The sequence below is a fragment of the Macrobrachium rosenbergii genome, chromosome 18, assembly GCF_040412425.1.
Source record: "Macrobrachium rosenbergii isolate ZJJX-2024 chromosome 18, ASM4041242v1, whole genome shotgun sequence".
Lineage (NCBI taxonomy): Eukaryota > Metazoa > Arthropoda > Malacostraca > Decapoda > Palaemonidae > Macrobrachium > Macrobrachium rosenbergii.
In genome coordinates, this window is record NC_089758.1 from 24,628,633 (window position 1) to 24,653,019 (window position 24,387).

At 34.5% G+C, this 24,387-nt stretch overlaps 2 protein-coding genes across 12 annotated transcripts in view; one reads left to right on the top strand and one right to left on the bottom strand.

Moving 5' to 3' along the window:
* The window catches only part of LOC136848208 (vesicle-associated membrane protein 3-like), an 88,938-nt gene that overhangs the window by 28,449 nt on the left and 36,102 nt on the right, over positions 1 to 24,387 (bottom strand). The window lies entirely within an intron of this gene.
* The window catches only part of AP-1gamma (adaptor protein complex 1, gamma subunit), a 45,196-nt gene that overhangs the window by 4,203 nt on the left and 16,606 nt on the right, over positions 1 to 24,387 (top strand). For 3 of the 11 annotated variants that reach the window (XM_067120521.1, XM_067120522.1, XM_067120523.1), the window contains exons 2-7: positions 310 to 383; positions 4,702 to 4,885; positions 5,205 to 5,351; positions 5,891 to 6,129; positions 6,699 to 6,775; positions 17,045 to 17,062. In XM_067120521.1, the coding sequence (XP_066976622.1) occupies positions 320 to 383; positions 4,702 to 4,885; positions 5,205 to 5,351; positions 5,891 to 6,129; positions 6,699 to 6,775; positions 17,045 to 17,062 (729 nt within the window). In that variant the 5' untranslated portion in view covers positions 310 to 319. Of the gene's footprint in view, positions 1 to 309; positions 384 to 3,353; positions 3,420 to 3,480; positions 4,152 to 4,701; positions 4,886 to 5,204; positions 5,352 to 5,890; positions 6,130 to 6,698; positions 6,776 to 17,044; positions 17,063 to 24,387 lie in introns of those variants that run through there. The other 8 variants (XM_067120518.1, XM_067120519.1, XM_067120526.1 and 5 more) reach the window with 6 other exon arrangements.

Sequence of the window (24,387 nt, forward strand, 5' to 3'; positions counted from 1 at the left end):
TAAATTGATATTCCTTAATATTTCTTAACATACCTATTAAATTGATATTCCATGTGTTGTTGGTGTAAATAATTAATAGTTATGTTAATTGCTCTTCAAAATACATTGCACTGGTATTGTACAAATGAAATGTAAGCTAATGTTGTATCAAATGTCCATTGTTTTAATTTAAATTGTTGACACTTTCTTTTGAAGTTTTTACAGTAGGTTCTCATACATATTGTAATTGCTGTGATGTATAAGTGTATCTGTGCACAGTATGTTTTGCAAATCACAACTTAATTCTAACATGCATTTTGTCTCTCTCAGTCTCGGCAAGATGTCGAGCATAAAACAGGTGATAAATGATGCTGTGGAGAAAGGTAAGGAGGTATATGAAAAAGGTATGTAGAACCTCTCGTTTGGGACACCCGCAACCCACGCACATTTGTACCCTAAAGTTGTTACTATAGGTATGGTGATGACTCAGAACAACCTGTATGCTTCATTTCTCTAGCACAGCAGTAGGTCCAGTTTATGGTAAATAGTATTTAGTTTTTGTTTTTTTAATTTCTACACATTGATTCCATATTTACCAAAAATTGTATTTAATGTAAAGATAGATACATGGCTCTCTTTGTTTTGATAACTTGTAGAGTTCAGTTTTATAAACGAACTCTTTTATGGTTATGAGATCTTTTCAGCTGGTTTTTTCCTAAACAGTACTGTATCATGTCCCCTGGGAATTGAAAGAGGTTTCTCCCAGAGTTATGAAATTATCAAAGAAATAAAATCTAAAATTTTAAAGCTGTCTTTTGTCAGCAATTATGTTTAAGGTATTTATCTTATTTTTATTTCTTTTCCAAATAGCTTCTCATAAAAGAAGCAAGTTGAAGAAGGTTGGTTTACCTCACAGAATCGAGAGAGGTTTAGATGTATTTTCTGGCTTTTACTGTTGTTTTTTTTCAGTGGGTACTATTGGTGGTTTCCTTAAGCTACTTAGATTAGGCTGGTCTTATGACAACACAGGCTGTTGTTTCTTGTATTTACCTTTTATCATGATAACAGTGGTTTTTTTGTAGTGTTTTCGCTTGGAACACCACAATTTAGAAAATTAGTTTTTATTTTCTTTGCTACTGAGTAATGTTGCAGGTTGCATCACTACATTATTCAAGTGTTTTGTGATATATATTTTTTTTTTTAGTATGAAACACGAAATTCGTAGAGTAGGCTAATGTTACAATACTTAAAAATTAGGTGGATAACTTATACTCGCCTCATTATGATGGGAGGCTGAATTATATTAATTCCATCATGAAAGAAAACTCAAAGTTTTATGGAGTCACCGTCTGTTGAGCAGAGCTGTTCAGCTGTCATATTTCTTCCACCTGTACTTATGAATGATATAATGATGGCATGTTTGGTTTTAATAGGAATACTTCACTATTTGAGTAAAATAAGCCTAATACAGTTCAGTATTGCAGCATCTCTTTAAGGTAGTTTTCCGTGTCGGTTTCATTTGGGCCACGAGTACCTTTTCTATTTGATTACCACTTTCTGCTTTATTGCATATGAAAGTTTGATTGTGGGAAGACTAGTTCCTTGCCATTCAAGCGGCAGTTTTTCGTTTGGTACAAAAGTTCTCAGTCTGTTGGAAAGTTTAGATTGTTGTAATCCCTCCCGTACAAATATGCAGTATTTTTTTTTTTATTTGTTCCCCATGCAGAAAAAGAGAAGCATTTCAGGTTTTCGACTGGGTCTTGCATCACACAACCTTTAGTGATAGCTATACTGGTGCCTCAAATCCTGCTTCCTAATACAGCGCTACTTACTTCTTTGACCCAGATAACTACATAGATTGGGATTTAATCATTTGATTTGTTCAAGATAATTGTTTTCTTTTGTGTCGTTACTAATTCATTCTCATGTGTAACTCTGCATCTCGTAAAGGTTTACTGAGGATGCTAGAATATAATTTTCCAGTGTTATCATCACCTAGGATAATAACTGGTTATTATTTGTGACTTTCAGAATGTAATAATTATTCTTGGCAGTGTTTTCAGTGTTGAATATTGTTCCTTTCTGGCATTTCAAGTATCAGGACTGTAAAAATTAGTTAGGAATTGCTAACCAAAGAGACAGGGACCCTCAGAAACTGATGCTGCTGTAGACAAAAATGTTGTTCATCTGATTACAGACTTGAAGTAATAATTACAGACTTTAGGAAGTAAAACTTGACTCCTTAATCACATTGCCAGGGCTGCCATTTACAAGGGTATTTTTACATAAAATGTCAGCCATATACATTAAATTGCTATGTATTTGATATTTGTATTTTATTAAGTTCATGAAATGATCTACTGTATTTAAGTAATGTTTATGCCACATTTTATTTTCTAAAGACTATAGTTACTTAACTATCAGATGTTTCAGTCTATAAAAAAACCATTCAATAATTTTGAAGCCTCCAAGATGTACCTCCTCCTGACCTTGTTACTGAGTCTTGATTTCTCACGCATTGTCTATGTGAAAATATAATCTGGCAAACCAAAATTGATGATGATCACACTAAGGTCTTGTCTCAGGTTAGGAATTTGTATGCCAAAGCTTCCCAGTTGGCAATTAGAGATGATCTTGATTCACATCTTATGTTAGAAGTTTTGAGTGTCGTCATCATTTACTGCTGTCGGACATTTCAGGCCTTTAGAATCATTTTGAGGAAACCATCACAGAAACATGAAATTTTTTATTTCAGGTGTAATCTGCAAATATTTTTAAATCTTGATTGATAATGGAAGAGGAAACAGCCTGTCAAAAGTAATTTTGAGCTATAGAAATTGAGCTAGTATGATGTAAATTGAGACAGCGTAATTAAGTAGATATTTTTTTGTGTGATAGAAACATTTTCTAGATCCAGTCATTATAGAATAAATAAATATACTCTGCAAACATTGTTAGAAATATTGTACTAATAACTTTTGGCAACTGTACTATTAGTATTGTAGATAAGAGTAGTTGCCAGTTATTGCCTAGATGATGGTAATGGAAAAATCAAATAATGCTTGTCAGATACCTAGATTTTTGCCTGAATTTTAGCTGCAGTCTTTTTGTGAGTTCCCAATAGATATGAAAAGACAAAATCAGAAGTTATGCAGTGTATTTTTTATTAAAAGAGAAAGAGCCAGTGTGCTATCTTTGTTTCCATTTTTCGTCTGAATTCTAGCCGCGGCATTTTTTGAGTGCCCCATAGACACGAAAAGGCAAAATCTGAAGTTACGTCCAGTATATTTTTTGCTAAAGAAAAAAATCAGAGTGCTGCCTTTGTTTTCCTCCTTGTTGCTGCTTTTAACACTTAGTCGCTTGTCCCTCTTTAGGTCGAGCTGCTCTTGACTTGGTGGAGATGAGTCCAGGGTTCCCTGTAAGGCCTGTGATTGATCAAGGTTTTGCCCTTTTGTTAATTTTTTCTGTTTATTTCTTATTATAATTGCTGACATTTAGTTTTTTTTTTTTTTTCCATATCTGCTTAGCCTTTTCTGTTGAACTACCCTAGGCTTTTTAATTTTTTGTTCTTAAATATCACTGAACCTTGTAGAGATTGAGGTTTTTCTCTTGCTTTATATTTCAGAAAAGACCAGTGTTTGGATAATTTTTAACTTTAAAGCATCTGTAAATGGTAAAGTAAAGGATATGCTATTGGTGATGATATCAGCCTAGCAATAAACATTTGAAATTTTTTCCTCTTGAATTTTTGAATGTAGCTTATTTTCAGTATGCTGCTGAATTTTATTTAATGGAAACAAATGAAGCTTTTGGAATTGTATTGAGACTGAATCAACCAATTATACTGACACCCCTAAAAGCAGGAGACTGAGGTCAGTTCATGGGGAAGTAGTAAGGATTATGGATTAACATTTTTTTAACTGCCTCCCTGTAAATATGCACACCAGCTAAGTATTCTGTTGTATATTATTAGGCATGACATGTTAGGACAACTTAAGCCAAAATTAATGGTGTGATGTAGATCAATGAGACTTGAAGAGGCTTACGAAGTACACTGGTGATAAAAGCTAGGTTATCTGTGATAAGATTATTGGTTTGATTATTGAATTGACAGAATGATGTAAAAAATTGTCCTTTAAGAATGCATTGCTAGTGTGTGAGGACTTGTGAAAGTATGTATTATATTAAATTGCAGTTTGTGCTGCTGTATGTGTAGCAAGCCTGCAGCAATAGCTGTTCAAATACAGTATTTTGACTTTTAGTGTTGGAAAATCATGGCTTTTGTGGGATTACTGAGGGATTGTGTAGTGATTTTAAAACGGTCCAGAAAACGACTACTTTTGTCTTTGCTGGACAAGTAGGATGGAGCTGTAGTGTTTAGTGGATGATAATTGCATAGAATATTGATATGTCCTAAACATGGTTGATTTGTGTTAGCCAGTTTTTACCAGTTCTTTTTCAAGTGTAGGATTGCTCTAATTCTATGCAATGTAGTTTTGACAAGGTAAAAAGTGTGGTGTCTCCAGAAAGAAATTAACCCCCTAAAGAATGTGATTGTACTAATATGCGTGGGATGATGTAGGTTGTCCGTTTTTTTTCTTAGTTTTGCTAATATAACCCATCACATAACATGGATTAAACTATTAGTAATTTTGATATGGTGATAGTTATAATTAAACTCTTCCTAAAAGTATATTTTAAATGAGTGTTTTGCTTTCACAGTGCGGCAGCCAAATCCTATTCGGTTACGAGATCTAATACGTCAGATCCGGTCTGCTAAAACTGCTGCAGAAGAACGTGCTGTTGTGAATAGAGAATGTGCTTATATAAGGCTGACATTTCGCGAAGAAGATTCAGTCTGGAGGTGTCGAAATGTGGCAAAACTCCTCTACATCCATATGCTGGGGTAAGTCCTAGGTAGTGTGCTTGTTTGCTTTGCAGTCTGCTAGTGGTAAAATTTTTTTCTTTGCTGAGGCATGAAGAGTGGCAATACTTGTTATTCAAAGTACTTCAATTCATTCCTTTTGGAAAACAAAGTAAACATTTCTATCTCTTGGAAACATGCTTTTGGTTGTAACATTCAGGTTGGAGTTTGTTTATTCTATATGAGTAAAGAGGCAGTAGGGGGAATAGATCTGAAAAGTTCCAGAAATATTAATCACTAAAATTTTTTGTCAAAGTAATGTTTGGTCGACTTATTTTCATAATTTTTAACTATTTTCCAGGTATCCTGCCCATTTTGGTCAGATGGAGTGCCTCAAGTTAATTGCATCACCTCGGTTCACGGACAAGCGAATAGGGTATCTAGGTGCCATGCTGCTGTTAGACGAACGTCAAGATGTTCACCTCCTCATTACAAATTCTTTAAAAAAGTAAGGATGCCGTGTCTCATGTCATGGGGCCCTCTTAGTTTCAAGACTTCTATTTTTTGTTTTCTACGTAAGGTAGCATAGGCTACTGTGTGGCTGTGATTTACATATAGGCAAGATATAACTGTTTAGCAATGTAGATCCCTACAATCAGGTTTGCTGCCCATAGACCCTTGGAAAAAGGTGAGTTGGGCTAGACTCCACATGAACCATTGTACCAAGGTGTTTTACATTTATTTACTTCTTTTTTTTTTATATAAACATAAAGTATAAATGTCAATCAAGACTGCATTGTTGAACTGCCAAAGCAGTGGAAACATTAAAGTAATCAGTCCAACAGAAAAGTGAAAATTAAGCTCACAGGCTCAGGCTACTTGCTGTAAGCTGATAGATGTTAGGAATTCGAATTATTTACCAATCTGTTTCACTTGCTAAACATTGAATTTAACTTTTTGTTTTGCATGATTGCAGTGGTACAGTATTTGCTTGGAATGTTACATTGCTAAAAGTTATTGAGGCTTTTGTTTCACCTTTAATTTCAGTGATTTAAATTCATCAACGCAGTTTGTACAGGGATTAGCCTTGTGTACCTTAGGAGCTATAGCATCTCCTGAAATGTCACGAGATTTAGCGGGAGAGGTTGAAAAATTGTTAAAGTCTTCAAATGCGTACATACGGAAGAAGGCAGCTGTTTGTGCCCTCAGGATTATCTGCAAAGTTCCAGAACTTATGGAAATATATTTACCAGCCACAAGATCGTTGCTTTCTGAAAAGAATCATGGTGAGTAAAGCATTTGGTTCAGTGTTAAGGTTATTTTATTAGGATTGTAATAATAACTGAGAGGTTGGAGTTTCCTGGAGTTTCCTGGCAATACTGTTAGGTCTACACAGTGAACCTGTTATAGACCAGCTTTGTCTTATAATGATTTTATTCCTCAAGTTGTCTTGATACCAGTCTCCCTCCTTGGAATTTTTCTAAGCCATGAAGAAAATTAAACAAAAGATAGTAAACCTCTCTTGTGTTTTGCTAGTGTATATGGCTTTTATATTCAGTGTCTGGTGGGGTTCTTGATTCCGGTTTTATTGATGTCTAACCATCCGTTGTTGGACTTATGTTGATTGTTTTGCTTTGATTTAGAACTCTGAAGATGCTTGGCTGTTTTATTATGTAAGATATAATTATTTGCAGTACAATAAAGGAATGAACTTTTCAAGCCAGCCCCTTGAGATTGAATAATTTCTTTTTAGTTAAAATAATATGAATTCCATTAAGTTTTAATCCCAGAATGTATTGTGTCTCGGGAAAAGAGGGGAAACATATTTTTACAAATTATTTCTTTCCTAATGCAGGTGTGTTGATAACAGGAGTCACTTTGATCACCGAGATGTGCCGACAGTCACCAGATATGCTTGCTCATTTTAAGAAGGTAATTTAGTAGTATAAAATTGCTTTTTACACTCACTCTTTCTCTTTCCCCCCCTCTCTCCAAGTTTATAGATTTTGGTTAGACATCGTAACTCTTGATTACCAGAAGTTTGGTTGTGTTTTGTATTATTAATGTGGAGTTAGACCAGTGTTTCTTAAAAGATTTTGAAGATTTCCTCAAGGAAACTCTTATTGACCCTAGAAGGTGTACTTTGATAGTTTGTAGATAAATATGAATACAGTATACAATTTATAATACATTACACAATTTTATGTATGCACTATTGGTAGGGCTTTTGTCTGTTGATCAGGTGGGGAAAAAAGTGCTAGCTTATAGGTCTTGGAGTCAGCATTACCTAGGAACTCTTTATTGTTTCTTCTATTTTCCAAGTCCTTTGGTATGCAGTATTGTTTTTTGTGATTGTAATGGAGTCATGAGATAGGTAATACCACTAAAACTACCAAGCATATCAATAAGATTCACTTAGCTCTGTATCACAACAAGTTTTATTGGTATGTAGCTTTGAATGTTTGTGTGTTCATATGTGACCACGTGTCATTGCTTTACAATTGTCCTTTCTCCACTGTAGTGGTGAGACCAGCTAAAGAATTGCAGACAAGTCAGTAGCGTTGGTTTTTTAATAGAAATACAGTTCCCCGGGGTCACTCTAGCAGATTTGTCCAACACTCCTATCACTAGTTTTTTTATCATTGGTACTTTTCTTCCTGAAGTGTATGCCTTTATGGATGGCCTATTTGTTTTGGTTTTGTATGAACTTTCATTGTGCATATGGACACATTTTGTGTGTGTATTTTACACGTTTACATACATATTGGCAATAGTATAAGCAAAAGCATTTTGCTCATGTGCTTTATCTTGACCATGTTTTTATTGCGATTTATTTTTTTATAATAGTCATTCATGAGTTGTTTCCTCATTTGGTAGACCAAGTATTGGTATTACTAATCTGAGGGAGTGTTTGTAACCAGCCATTACAAAAACCTTGGATTACATTCTCTGATTAATGGGATTTACAGTACTGATGGCTGGTAATAGGAGATAATTTACTTCCTGCTTGTGTAGGAGTAAAAGTGATGGATGGTTTTTCTGTGAAGAAAAGGTCACTCATAAAGTGAGGCAGTGTGGAAAATGGGACTCTTAATATAATGCAGAGTGAAATAGCTGCCAGTGCTTCACGTTCTACTTTTCACTCCATGGTACTCTACTTGCTTTGTATTGTTTGACAGTGCCCAGTATTATCTTTGACTCCAACCTTTTCCACAGTACTTGTAGAAAATGTTAACTCATAATATCAGAAAGCAGGTTGCAGTATTGCTACTGTGGCTTGAGACTTCTATTGAGGTGATGGTATGTGCTTCAGTGCAGTTTTCTATTTTTGAAGTATTATTCTCATGCTGGGATGTTAGAAACATTCCTGACCTTCTTGGACCTTCAGTGTATGACCATCAGAATTTGTGCTTTTTGAGTCACAGGAATTCTGTTTTTCATTTTATGGTCTGATAAGGTGCTATTACAGTATTGTTATATCAGATAACCCTTGAACAGAAGTCTTTTCTTTCTAGGCAAATTATTACCCCCTTTTGGCAATTATTATTATTATTATATTATTATTCAGAAGATGAACCCCACACTATTTGTATGGAACAAGCCCATACGAGTCATTGCTTGAAATCCAAGCTTCCAAAGAATATGGTGTTCATTCGAAGGAAGTAACAGAAAGTAATAAGAAATACAGAAAAAGTAGATCAGTTACTACAAAAAAAGATGAAATAATTAGTTGATAAATAAATAAAAATGTAAGTAAATACAAGTTTTCTAAAGAGCCATTTCTTGAGCAGACATACTGTAAAGTGACAAGATCTGAAATGGATTATGCTAGATGTTTATCTCTTTGAGCCACAGATTTTATGAAGGTTTCTTGAGTGTAGATGCTTCCTTAAGGGTTATCTGGGATCACAATCTTTTCCAAACATTGTGATGGTGATCCCAACCAATTGGTTGGGATCAAGCTTTCTTCATGATGAAAGGTTCTCAAGCTCAGGTATCTTTGTCTTTCAAAAGATATTCAGTAATTCAAACAAGCTTTTTTTTTTTTTGCCATTGGATAGACAATGATCATATTTCTTACCTTTCAGGTTTTTGTATCCTTTGTTATTGAAGAGAAGACCCTTTTTTGTCTTTTTCTTATTCCATTAGGCTATCTGTAGATAAGGGCATCAAATTATGGTATCACTGGTGTTCTCAGGTATAAACAAAGGAAAACATTACTGGATGAAAGGCGTACTCTACGTGCCCTGTTGATTTGTTGTAAATTGTAGCCAGTGTACAGTGGCAAGGCCTTGCTGGCATGAAGAGGAGTGTTCCCTTGTGTGGCAAGGGAGTTTTGCTTGTCCATTTGAATACTGTTCATGGTTTGCAATTCTGAAATTAGTCATGCTGGTGGACTCAAAAATGCAATTGTATAGCAAAGGTTCATGTTTGTAGAACAAAAATCAAGAAAATTTTTTTATACTTGGTCCCAGATTAATAATGAATAAATAGGTATTTTAACTAGTTTGGTGGTTTCATTGAGTAATTGATTTTGTGTAGCACTAAAAAATTGTAGGGCATTGATAGAATTTGCTTGACTTTGTAAAAGGCAGTAAGGGGGTATTGTTTAGAAAAATGAGGTTTTGTGAAAATAATTACAGTATGATAAGATGTTTGAGGCCCTTTGAAGATACTTTATTGTAGAGAAATATTCTTGGTGAATGTTGTGAACCTAATTTTGTGTACAGTGACAGGTAAAAATAACAGCATATAGTTTAGAAGGATTTTCTCACTAAATTTCAACCCATTGTGTGTATACAAGACACACACACACACACACACACACACACACACACACACACACACACACACACACACACACACTCTCTCTCTCTCTCTCTCTCTCTCTCTCTCTCTCTCTCTCTCTCTCTCTCTCTGAAGATTTTCGATGTTTAAGTGCCTAAGTGGTAGTAGTGGCATATTTTAGGAGTTGATAAAGGAAAGAGATTGAGGGGAATGAGGAATGAATGATATGCAATGAATACAGTACATGCAAAAGATATGACACATACTTTACAAACACAGTTTTTGTACTTTTAATTTAGCTTCATTATTAGCATTTTCACATTAAATTTTGTGAAATCAAAAGAAATCAACATATTTACAGACTTCAGAATTTTATTTAGCATCAACTGGGGAAGTTTTGTCTTAATTTTTACAAGCTATTTTATGGTTTTTGTTAATTTTTTTAGCTGTTAAACATTTTCGCTACAGTATTTCATATCTCATAACTTGCTGAAATGTTGACTATTTATTTTTTGTGTCTTCAGCGGAAGAAATTTAATATTTTCTGTCATTATAATTCTGAGGCTAGTTAGTATGTCTCTGATACGCAGTCGTGGGAACTATTATAAGTTTGATAAATTGGAATCACCACTTCTTCTAACTAGACAGAATTTTAATTTTGCCTAAGAAATTTAGTTTAATTTTAAATGCTTGATAAATGCAGGTTAAATACGTAATCATTTTGTCCTTTTATTTTGACCTTAGATTGAAAATGATCCCTTGGACATATAAAAGTTCCTTAAAAATTACTATTGAATGTCAGGTGTGGTAGTATATCATATATATTATTTATTTCATTGAAATTCATGAATGTGGATTCTTTATTTTTAAGATTCAGTATCATAGTTATGTGCTGTACAACTATATGTAAAGTGGACTGCCGTGGTTCAGAGGTATAAGTCTCAAGAAAAATTTTTTTATATTGTATATAGGTTCCCAGAAGGTTCAGATGTAGTTGCCTTTTGTAATTTGAATCTCTTTGTGTATGCTTCAAACAAATGTGAGGAAATATTAGGAACCTTCTGTATTATATGTCATTGTTAGTCTGTGGAAAAAATTTAACCCTGTTATTGTCTGATAGGAAATACTTTGATGGTTTTATAGCTGATTCAGTAGTTGAGTTAAAATGAGTTGGTAGAATTACGTGATTGTAGTTTTATCTTTAACTGGGTGCTTGGAGATTATTACTTGATTTTAGAATTGTTTAAGTGACAATAGGAAGTAGCTGGTGATCTTTATAGTGAACTTAAACCTATTTTCTCATGTGTATAGTGTAGTTTTTAGGGACTACTTTTTTATACTTGAATGGTGACATGATTGTTGCCCATAAAATGCAATGGTACAGTTTGCATTGTTTCCATTTTTTGCTCTCCAGAAATCTAGATATCAGTTAAAAGGATAGTTAGTGGTATATAAGGGTCATGTAGTGAAGTTAAGACTGTTGATTAGTTTTTACCCCATGCAGTCACTCTGCCTCTCTCTCTCTGTCCATTGGTAGCTACTAAATGGTTCTGAGTTCTCTTTTTGCGTTGGTTGCCTTATTGAAATATATTGGATCTTATGGGAACACTTGAAAAGTGTGTTGTTTAATGCTGCCAGAATGTTGATGCTTGTAAGATGTCTGTTGCCTGTAGTTGATTATCGAACAACTGCTTTAGAGTTTTTCTACTTTGTTATGAGCTCTCAGTGTTTAATTTTCTGGGAGTTGGAAATGGCAACTTGAGGCACCATGTTCTTATAGATTGTGTCAATTTTTGTGCAGCAGTCAACATTCTGTTACTGTAGTAATCTTGCCTTTATTTGATATCACTCTTACCACCTTATCTCAACTTTTATTTCTCACATAAGGGTGGAGTACTATGTGGAATACTCTCAGACAAGTCTGTGGTCTTTTGGATTTTTATAAGAATGTTTTGCATGTTTGTTAACAGGCAGTGATAAAATTGGGCCACGATCATCATGTCATGTTGCTAATGTTTATGATAATTCATCCTCATTAAAGTGATCTCTTCCATGTAGGACTACCACCTACAGTATTCTTTACCAGGCACACCAGAGGCAGTCATCATGTCTTTCCTCAGCTGTATCACTTTGTTGTTTGATTTCATTGGCTTCCGTGTAGGTGTCCTTTTTCTGTAACCGTCTTATGCTGATTTTCACCCCATATGTAAGAACATATTCATGTGGAAGTTTTATTTAACTTGTAACATTGGTGATCATGATCTCTTCATAGTTTGGTTTTTTCTTTATTGCTTCTTTTTCATGTTGTAAGTTGTGACGGTGTTCCTTTACTGTTTGAATATCTTTTTCATATTATTGTATGTCCTCAGATGAATCTCTATGAAAGTTTGCTCAGTGTTAGATTTATTGCAGTCAAAAGTATCCAGTAAATTAGAGGTATATTTTAAACCCTTTGAGATTTTTGGGACCCCAATATTCGATTGTGTCAAAGCCCACTGCAGCGTACAGAATGGAAAACACCTAAAAATAATAAAAGGTATAAATGACAAATTGAAGTTTATTGAAAATTTTCAGTGAATGATGTCATTTGATGTCTTCGGAGTCTTTGGAATCTCAAAGGGTTAATGTAGGACAGTTATTGAGTACTATTTTGATGCTGATTAAATTTTGTAATAAACCTGAAGTTTTTTGCCAGAAAGTAGTAGATTAGGTGATGATGACAAGCCTGGAAGGAAGTGGGTTATGGATGTGCTAGGTACTGGTATAAATTGAGTATGGAATTTTGTTTGTGTTATCTATTAATTAGCAGAAACCGGGCATTGTTGGTAGACATGGTGAAGGGATGAATGATTAATTGATTTAAGTTCTTTGGTTCCATAGTATGGAAGTGTGTTATTGTACATTGTCTTGTAATGATTGATAGTTAATATTAATAAGCAAATATTTGTTTGTAGCCTTAGTAGCCTGTGTTGTTGTGAGATCAGGTCAATATAAATAAGTTGATTGGTTGATGTAAACATTCCAATTTACTTAGAGCTGCATCTTGTTTGTATTCCTTGATTTTGGTTTCGTTGAACAGAAGTGGTAGGTGGAGGCTGATCATATGGCCATTATATTTGGACAAAATTCATTAATCTGCCTTTATCTTGCATTAGTAAAGGCAGTTAGGTACATGCCTACTTGGACAAGCGTTATAGATGTCGTATGTAGCAAGTGAATGTTCTAAGGATAAGAGTGACCTAAAGTAAAGAAATTGAGTACGTGTGCAGTGACCCATTAACTGTATTTTGTAGCAGATGATGCAGTAGTTGTTATATGCTATTAAGATGATTTTAACTTTTCACTGTAATGAATGTGGTAGAGAGGCATCACTCATAGCCAGAACTTTGTTGTTAAATAATTTTCTATTTGTGGTCTTTACCCGTGTTCAAGTACAGTACCATTGTCTGTAGTCTTGTTCCATCAGTGTTCAAGGAACTTCCTGGTATGTACTAAAGGCTAACTCATATACTACTGTATTTAGATTTGTAGGAGGGCATGGAAACCAAAGTGGTTCTAGGATAACTGGCTGAAAATTGTCAAGCTTTTAGAATTTGTGGCTTTTTTGTTTTGTTATTTTAGAGAACTCAGAATAGTCTGTTGCTTCCTATGAGCATGAATCTAGTCTCCTTTAGGGTAATTGTCTATAGTTTTTAAATGTGTGTCCATTTCTTTTGTTGTTCTGTTCATTCACATGTAGTGTGATATATGCATAGCCCCAAATTGAAATAATGCTCTACATTTTGTTTTTAAAACATGAAAGTTGTTTCTGTTCTTCCTGGGATCATTTATTATAAACGTTATACTGCACTCATGCTTTAAAATAACTTACTTTTACGTAAAGTATATTGTCACTACTTGTTGAATGGTTGCAAAGCCTTCATTTCTTGTTTTCTGATGTGGGCAGTCATCATCCTCATATAAAAAAAACAGGCATTTGTACTATTTAAAAAAAATATCTGAAATAAACCCATCCAATGATTAGTTGTATGAAGAGCAAAAGGATAACTGCAAAAAAAAAGTTTGTAGATTAGTAAAGAAAAAGTTAAAAAAAATATTTTTACCTTTTGTGATTTGGTTTTAATTGGTAGTTTTTATTTTTGAATGGTGACTTTGATACTGGTGTTATTGAGTGCATTACCATACAGTATTGAGTTTACAGAGACACCTGATATATATTCCAGTAATATTTACAGACTAACTCAGTGCAGAGATTTCTTAGGTGATTTTATTGTGTAACAATCTGTGCATAACCCAAGATCTATGCAGATTAATATTATAGCTTCTCAGAGTGTGTAGAGGGCTCTGTTGTCAAATTTTTCCCAATCTTAGTATGTGAGGTCAGTGCACAGCACAGTTGTAATAAATCGTTTTTCTGGGTCACAATATACTGTTATTTATATTTTGACTTATCTACATAATCATAGTTTATTATGCTGCTTCATCTTTGAGAGTTAGTTTGGCACATTTTTCTCTTCTCTTGGTGGATTAAAGCAAGAACAGTATTTATAGAAGTGTGCAAAATTGATCGCTGAAGAACTCTGTGATAAATAGAACTACCCCAGTTGATGCTATATTTGTCAGATTTATGTTTTACTACATTTTTTTTTGGTCAAACACATTTTGAAAATGTTGCAATATCCTGTTTCTAGTATGTAGACTTGCATAATTGTGGATATGTATGAATGATATAATTGAGAACATAAACAGCTGAATACCTGAGTATGTTTCACATGAAAAAGTCTCTGGAATGGACTTGTAATGTTTTGCACCTGCAATGGTGTTATTACTTGGACACCTGAATTTTAAGATGTATATACTTACAGGACAGATCTTACACTTCCAGATACACACCACTTTGAGGTGTGAATGTGTTATTACTTGACACAGTGTGAATGCACTTTTGTTATCCATTGTTAGTCTTGCATTATGTAAAGACTCATTCATGCAAGTTTTCTGTTGCAGTCCTTTTCATTGGCAGTGGGACCAAATTTTTTTTTTTTTTTTTTTTTGCATGGATAATATTTTTTCCTTGTCAACTGCCACTTAACCCAGACCAGTCAAATAGTATTAAGTGCAAAACTGTTTGTGAGATTAGTCAGGGGAACACTTGGAAGACTGTATCAGTTGAATATGTAGACAAGTCTTGATAGATTAAATTTTTAACATAATATGCAGCATACAAACCATTGTTTTAAGTATGCCTTAACTTTCATCCATAACATCTGCAGTATAATTGTTGTTGGAAGACATTGACAATTACATCTTTTCCAGAGGGACTGGAAGTGATTATATTGTTTTAGAAAAGTAATAATGAATATCATGGTAAAACTAGAGTTGTGACCTGCTTCCTTCAGTGGAGGGCTGTTATAGGATTTTGGTATGCATCGTGTTATCATCATCTTGGATATTGCTTATTTGAAAGTTGCCAGAACTTTCACTAGGAAGTGATACCATGGAATATTCTTTGGTGATGTCGGTCTCAGCTAATGTGTTTTCTGATGGTTTCATTTGGGGATAGTACGAGAACTTCCCTTAGAAATAGTTGATATCGGGGTAAAATGGTCACATGTGATATAGCTTCATTTATGCAGCTTAAAGGCAGTGGTACCTCGGATGTTGTGGTTTTTTGTGGTACTTGTGTCTATGTACTTTTTTCCATACACTTCTTTCCAACTGCTTGTTTCTCCAGCTCTGAACGCCTATTTTTGGGAATGATGTCTATGAACATGATAGCTGGTGTGATTGTCTGGCTGTTGAATTTCAGAATTAGGCATCTAACACCTCTCCATTGATTGCATCAACAAAACTACTTCATGTGATATCAGTTGTGGTAACTAGTGCTTGCTTGTCAAGCTACTGGTCTTTGTATTTGTAACAAGGATTTGAAAATGGACAGCAACAGTAAATAATATTGGAGAAATCATGATGGAAATACTGTCATCAGCAAATTCTGATTCCTTGCACCAGCAAAGATTTCATTTGTACTCTTCCTCAAGAATACCTCATGACATTTCATTCTTGCTCACTTTGTAATCACATATACCCTTTGGTATATGTGATTACAAACAACAGTTGTAAGGGAATTTCCTACTTAAGGTTTTGTGCCACACTTTGGCTTAAATTCTTGACCTCATGCATTTGTCATAGTTCACAGGTTAAGCAAGTAGACTGAATTTTTGTCTCCCCCATGACCAGTTGTGAATTTTGACTTGCTTTAGGGCCTGTATAAACAGCAAGTGTTTAATGTATTGCCTTGGTAGCCATTGTTTATGTAGTATCTTGTGTGTTGGCTACTTAGTTTCTGTTGCAGTTAATGTGAAGGTTTGATTCACCAGAAAATACATACTGTCACCTTGCACACTGTCACCTTGCACAGTGTTGAAGCCCATTGGTATTTCTTCAGAGAGGCATTGTATTAGGTAGAAAAAAAGTTTATTACTATGTGTGACTTACGGATTTTTCCTCTTTTTTAAAGAAATTAATGTAGAAGGCCATGCTTTTCCTTGTAGAAATAAATTCTTGAGGCTGCTCATCACAGTGGTTGAAAGCATGATGAAATGACTTTGGTTTAATCTCCTTTCACACAAATCTTATTGTCCACTTATTATACAATGATATAAGGTCAGAAATTTCTGCTTACAAATAGTCTGCTTAATTTTGATCTGGTGTTAAGGCATACTTAAAACGGGTTTGTATTAGTGCTTCTAAATGTTTGCAGCTGAAGATGCTCGTTTTGGATGGTAAGGTATGAGAGCAGTGCCTACTAGTGAGCTTTGTGATTTACAGTGGAATGAATGTATATAGTATTTTTGGCCCACCTAGAACAGTTTTTCCCTTCCATGAAACAATTTTGACCTACATCAAAATTATTTTTGTAGATAAGTGGAGTAGAATCTTTTGATGTATTTTTGTTTCAACACTCAAGGTCCTACTTGTGAGATTTTGATTGTGATAGTCATAGATATGTTATTTTTATATAGTTATCATCACTAAAAGATTTTTTTTTATTTTTGGGTAAAGGTAACTGTAGGTGTGAGTCTGTCTTTTTTTTTTAAATTTATCAATGTGCTTTGTAGAGAGAAAGTTGCTAGAAGAATAGCGGGTTGGAGACATGCAAGTAGGCAAGTTAGGCTTTTTTTTTTTTATGTAGTGCAGATATTTAGATATAAGAACTTTTATAATGAAAATGCATATCAGGTTGTTGCAAGTATAATGTTCTTGACTAATCTTGTATTGTAATTTTTAGGTGTCCTCATAGCATTTTGTTTGTATGTGTCCATAAAACAGTACAGCAATGAAACTGTTTTATGTTGTACTAACAGTGGCATGTGTTTTTTCCCCTTCCACCCAACGCGCCTCTATTTGCCCTAGGATCCCGAGCATTCAGAGGTAATACAACTTTTTAATAGCCTTCTATTTGGCCTCACTGCGTTGGTGGTGGCGGAGAATTCTGCCCACTCTCTGCTTTTGAACTTGATGCTCATCTGTTTTGGTTCAGTGCAATGGGCATGAGATGCATGTCTTTTATTAGTCTGCTCTGTACACAGAATAGAGATGAACATTATTTTATCCTCTTGCATATATACTTGTTTATCTTATGTGAAAGGATGCATCCAGTAGACTTTCTAGGAATGGGTTGACTGACAGATCTCTTCTGCTGAGCAGCTTGTAAATATCTGCTTTGCAAGTAATGTTAAGAATCACCACACAGCTATTTAGATTAAATTTGGTCACTTGACTGTATATTTTCTCTGGAATGAACTGTGTAGAGTAGTAGTTTTACTTTTTTCATAACATGTTAGTGGATGACAGCCACCTGTCATATCTTGATTAGGAATGCAAATGTTCGTTGTAAAAGTGGAAGTTGTAACACCGAGTTCTATTTATTACTAAGGTAATACATATATGGATTTTGAATGAAATTGTAAGGGATTGTGACATTTGCAAATACAGTATTCCCCAGACTTTCCTAATCAGGAGAATTACAATTATGTTGACCCATTTCACTATCTTGATGAGGACCAGTTTTGCTAACTTGAAGGTTAATAGAAAATTCATAATTGATGTAGTTGCATTTTGAATTTTTTTTTTTTTTTTTTTTTTTTTTTTTTTTTCAAATAGTTGGATGTGGCAGACTAATGCCAGGTAGAATTAGAATCTGACCCTGGCCCTTATAATGATTTGGAAATGCTTCTCAATTGGAATAAGGGATTGTGGTACACAGTGATTGCATTCAAGTTGCGTCAGTTGTCAGTAAAAATTTATATTCGATGGAAGATTTTAATACACAAAATATATAAATTCTCTTTTGATCTCAAGTCAGTCTTACTGCAATGCAGAATACTGTAACAGATAAGAATTACTTGGGAAAGCTCAAAATACTAGAAACTAAATTATGAAGAAATTGAAATACTGAATTTATGAAAACTGGATTCGGCATACCTTGGATATCTATCGGTGTTTTAATTGTGGGTAGGTAAATATTTGGTGTATATCGATTTTGTTAGAGTCAAGGCTCGTCTACTTGCTGAAAGTTTTTTACTTATGATTATTTGATATAAGCCTGAGGCTGTGAAAGTTCTGAAGATTCAAAATTCTTTCGAGCTGAATAAAATAACTGTAGTTTTGCAGATTTTTTTTTTTTTTTCAATATGGATTGTTGGATAATTTCCTGTGCATGAAGATGTGTTTTATATTTTTTAGTATGATCTTCAATATAAAAATGGGTCTAAGCTGCCTTAATATTGCAGGTGATTTCTGTGTTTTGGTAATTACAGCTCTGAATTATGGGGCCATGGACTTGTTTGTTATTTTTAGAATAGCATTGCTGTAAAAAACAGTGCAGTACAGTATTGGTTTTCAATTTTAGTGTTTAGTGTTTTTACATTTATATGAGTTTTATCAATCTTATTGTGTAAAATATCCTGTCATCCCCCATATCAGTATTCATAACTGATAGAAAAAATACCATACTTTTTAAATTACCAACCATTTAACCTCTTCTTCCCTACCCCTGTCTTTTAAGTATCTATAGATGGAATCAGTAACCCTTTCAGTTCATGCTTTGTGCTGTGTTGATATCCCAAGGTGTAAAGCAAAAGTAAGGAGCTTTGCAGTATAAAAATGTATCATCTGATGCAGCCTCCTCTCCAGGTTCTACATGTATCACGCCCAGAAAAATGCCTTGCAAAAGAAAATGCCAGAGGGGCTAAGATTTACATGTATCAAAGAAAATGCCATACAAGAAGTATTACCAAAGTCTCGTAACTGAAATGAGTATGCTGCTTGTGTTGTATCCATTTGGAAGGTTTTCTTAAGTAGCAGTTGGGGACAAGTCACAATCAAGTACTTTTGTATACCAGTCTTGTAGGGGAGTGTTGTGTACAACAAGGTATTGCATTGTGCTTTAGAATCTTGTGCTACCTAATAATCCTATTTACTAGTTCTGTGGCCGAGTGCTATAAGATTTAATTGTGTTGACCAGTCAGCCAACTTATCCTGTCTAAAGGATGCCTTTACTTTTTTTCTCAAAAGGAATCTTATCTCATAGACTTAGTTTAACTCCGTAATGTAATTATAGTTTAACTCTGTAATGTAATTATTATGTGAGGATTAGCTGTTTTTTGTGACAGTAATTTGTTTTTTGTTTTTACATTTGGTGGAACTCAGAAGTGTAGCCACTGGTTTAAACTTTTTGCACTAATAACAAACTCAAAACAAAGAAAGGGGACAATCAAAATTTTTAATTGCTTGAACCTTTATTTAGTATATGTTTTTGATTGTTAGTGGTGTCATCCTAGGATGTATAAAGCTGAAATGAACTGTGTTTTTCTGATAGAAATTTAAATTTACCGATTCAACAAGGTTGATTAATTGATTCCACAGAAATTAAGCCTGAATTTTCTTGGAGATGATAAGACAGACATGTTCTTATATAGATCATCTTTTTTCACTTTGCATGGGGCAAATGCATTATGGATTTATGCATGTTCAGATTTACAGACCATAAGGTTATAAATCCCCTGCTTGGAGAAAAGCATGCCTGTTAATGATGCCTTTAACACTCTTATCAAGACTTGGACATGGGAAAGGAATATTGTCTGTAATGTACATAACATTCTCAGCACAATTGCATAGAGTCAAGTAGGATCAGCTTAATCTATTGGCTTGATAATGGTGCACTTATTTTTAAGAGCACATTGTACAGGTATATTTTGGTTATTAGAGAGAGAGAGAGAGAGAGAGAGAGAGAGAGAGAGAGAGAGAGAGAGAGAGAGAGAGAGAGAGAGAGAGAGAGAGAGAGAGAGAGAGAGAGATTGTTGCCTAATCTGTATGCAAACACAAATATGAAGAAAAAAGAATTGCATTGTCTTATGGAATTGACAACTGAGTAATGGTGAAGGATGTCATTTACCTCATGCCTGTCTTGTGGTCAGACTGTTTATTTTCACTTACACTTTTAATGGTAAATTGTTGAAAAGATGGGGTTTTCCCTTTTATCTTTTAGCACGTTACATCTCCTTCAGCATCACCCATTTACAGGCAGTCCCCGGTTAACGGCGATCTGGTTTTATGGGGCTTGTCTAGCAACGAAAATCGGCAATTTTCGGCGCTGAAAATCGCCGATTTCCACTTATCATCGCCGATAATTGGGTATTGGTGCCAATACATACCTAACAGAGGTGCCAATAACCAAAAAACAGCGCTGATAAACCCCGAAAATCGCCGATTTTCAGTTAGCGGCGATTTTCGTTCATCATCACACCCTCACAAACAGAACCCCGCCGATAACCGGAGACTGCCTGTATTTGTTTTGTTGTTTTGCTAGTTATCAAGAAATCTTGCTGTAGTGACTCTGCTCTGTTAAGAATCATATGCAGGTTTTGACTTATAAATTCATCTTTACCAGTGCTGTTGTAACTACTTATCACTACGGTGTTCAGTTATATGTCTCAAGTGGTGTCATCAACCAGGGATAGATGTACAGAGAAAAATTTTCTAATGCCATTGTTTGCGGATAAGTAATTAATTGACCAACAGTTGAGGTTTTAGGCAGTAGAGAAATTTAAATACAACTGGTAAAGACGAAACTGGTATGTTTAGTGTAGTGACAGGAGGTCTGAAGGCATCAGGTGAAAAACTGCTAAATACGGCTCTCTTGTGTGCGTCAGTTATATTTGAGAACTGTTTGAAAGCTGAGGCCCTGAGTCCTAAGTTGAATTTGGCTTTTTCCATTTTTAGTATAGGTCTTTGTGAAGACAAATTTAATATTTTTAATGTTTTTGGAGTTTGATTGGACCCTTTTCATTTGGGCTTGTATGGAAACACAGGTCATGGGTGAAGTTGTTCTGCTTTGAATGTTTCAAATGAATTGTACATCATAAGGGAATAATCATATGATGATAAGTCAGATTAAAGCCCTTCGAGGCTGTGATATTTGTTGCTACAGGAGAAATTATAACTTTTCTTTCTGTGTAGGACTTGTGTACAGACTTGTACTTTAGTTAGAAACATAAATTGTTGCAATAAGTGACACTCGAAATTGACTTATTCTGGAGATGAATCTCGAAGAAATACTGTCAGGATTCCCTAACTTAACAGGTTGGCATTAGGGGAATGAAATATTTTTCCATAGGGTATAACTTAGTTTTTTATTTTTCAAGTTGAATATAACATTTCTCAGTTGATATGACTGATCTGAAAAACTTGCACTGAATTGAAGGGGGAAGTTTTGAACAAGAATGTTAAAGAGGTTGGAAAGCTAAGTTGCAAGGGACATAAAAGAAACATGAAAAATATGTCTGAAGGCAATGCAACCAAGGCACCAAGGGATATGGCAAAGAATCTTTAGGTCTCCTTGGGTAAGGACTGCTGTAATTGCCCTGTTATTGGTTTTATAGCTTTTGAGGCTCTGTAGAATACTGTAAATAGGCTTTATAGGGTAAACTCTAATGGCATCAAGGTCTTCTTCAAAATGAGAATTTTGCACCTTATTCTGCACATTGGAAGCTGATTGCAATGGCAGTGCTCTTTGACATAGCACTTAAAAGTGCATGTTCACTTGTACCAATAGTGTCAAAGTGCTTATATCACTAAATTATGATTGTACACAGCATGGTGCTCAACACTTAAGGTTAGCAACAATGGGAATTTGATGGAAGAGGGGTCCTTTTGTTGCATTCTTCCCTTAGGTCTTGCTTTAAGCACAAATTTTTTTATTTTGGGGGGAAACAGACTGTAAGAGGTGTTTTTCAGGAGTCATTAAAAGCATGGTGTGACCTTGGGGTCACACCTGCTATTCAGCTTTCACCTAAGACTGATGTATGGAAGATTGACACTTTGCTTTACCCACTAGGCCACCCTAATGAAGAATGTGGCTATAAGTGCAGTACAGTATATAGTAAAATACACTGGTGAGTAACAGTACATAATTCTTTATTAGTAAGTTTGCCTTCATCTTTTTATACGTTGTATGACGTCCTTATTGGCGGAGTGCTCTTCTGATAGAACTTCCTAGTTAAGAGATATTACATTCAACTTTTGTGCTAAAATACAATTTTATAACTAAAATTTTTGTCTAATTTTGTAGGACTGGCATCCATTCCAGGCATTTTCAAAATAGATTACCCATGTTCTTGTCAGTCCTTTTGTGTAGGCATTGAAACAAATGGAGGTGTTGATAAAATTAAGCTTGATCCATTATAACTGATGGTCAAAGTAGCCATTCTTATTCCAAGAAGTTTTCACCATCACTGAAGCATTTTGTCATGGATGAATATCATAGTTTGTGGAATTTGTTGAAGTAAACATACCTGTAACAGTGCATCACCTGCTCTGTCAGTTAAATGCTGTTTGCGATAGTGTTAAGAAGAAAACTTAGTTTTCTGATTAAAACTGTGATATCTAATTTGAGCCAACAACTAAGGAAAAGTCTAAACAGGTCATGTAGAATAACTAGATGGAATCTCAACTTATGGTCGGACTATCAAATAGAACTTTTGAACTGTACTGTGTTGTAGTACAGTACTTCTGCACTAGGTATGAGTTAATTCAAGAGTACTTTACTTTGGGGATACATTTAATTCAAGAGTACTTTATTTTGGGAATACATTTGAAGGAAATATACAGTATTGTCATTAACCTTTTATAAGTTTGTTGCAACTTAAAAAAAAATGAGTGGAGACATGATGTCAAAGTTTGGATGTCAGTGCACACCATTCAGAAGTGGATGTTAAGGACATTCCATGCTTATGCACCACTTTCACTTTTTGTGATGCTTCGGTTGTTGCACAGGCAAGTCTTCTGTCAGAAGCAATACATGACTTTATCTGATGAATGATGGTAGGGAAATTTATGTTGTCATAATATCTTGAATGTCAAGGTGATAAGTTGTCTACCAGACCTTTTTTTTTTTTTTTTTCTTGTGTAGCTGTAAGTTTAGAACAGTCTGCAGCCTGTTATTGTCCTCTTTCTTTTCTGTCTTTCTGTCCTATAAATTTTTATTAGGGAAAGAAGAGCTGTTACGATGTTTACTGTTCTATTAACAACTTCATTACTGGTAATTCAATGAGTATTTTAATACATCATGATTTTCTGAAGTTAATGATGTTGTTATGTTCGTACCAAATTAGTGTCATCCAGTTTTTGAGACTGGTGTAGATTCCAACCTTGATTTTTTATTTTTATACTACTTTGCTGCACCACACATGGACTCAGTCGCATCCTTTCGATCAGTAATGTTCTTAATTTTTGCAATAGTTAATGTACTGTATATATGTTGCATTTTATGTCTTAGAGATGTAACTATGAATGGTGTGATGGGTATGCCACTTAATCATCTGTTGATGTGGTTGTCTAGCGTTACCATATAATAGGTTACTCATTATTACCTACCCCATAAAGTAAAGTAGCACAGAGCATCCGGTAGAGATGATATTACTAAAGAACTTGTGCAGCAAACACTAAAATGAAGAAAGGGGACTACTTGTACATTGGTTTTATGATACTGAGGTTTCTTGAGGGAGAAGATAAAGATGGAACAGTGCTGATAAAAGCTATTAATGAGGGATGATGGCATTTTCTAATTGTCATTGCTCTCACTTCTTTAGGAAAAGTATTACTGAATTTATTCCTTCTTAAGGTGTGCTACATAGGGGAGGCATTGCATTACTGAATTGTGTATTAGCAGTAGTTATGAATGCTATTTTCTTAGTGACGGTTTGATATATAGATGTTTTGTGATTTTTGAGTGTGGGTTGCTCAAAATTTCTTCCTAGTTTTCATAGTTTTAAGTCCGTAGTGGCTTCCAGAATTGCCTTTTTTTTTTTTCCCACAAATTTTAAGATATAATGATTTTTGTCTCTTTTGCTTGTTTCTGAGAGTCTACTTTGGATGCCTTCAGCAAACAAAAGTTTTAGCCTCATTTAGATATGCTCCTGTAGATGGAAAATATACATATGTATATATATATATATATATATATATTTTTTTTTAGGAAACTCGTACGTGAAAACATAGACATTAATGTTGTTAATGAATAATTGTTGAAAGCTTTTCTATATTGCATTGGTTTCTATTGTGAAATTAAATTTTTTTTAATTTAACCAATGGTGAAAAGTATGTATATCAAACTTGCTGTACTGCTTATGAGTGACTGCTTACTGCTTGGGTGGAATGGTCTGACCCAAGAATTATGACAACTTGCACATTAGTTG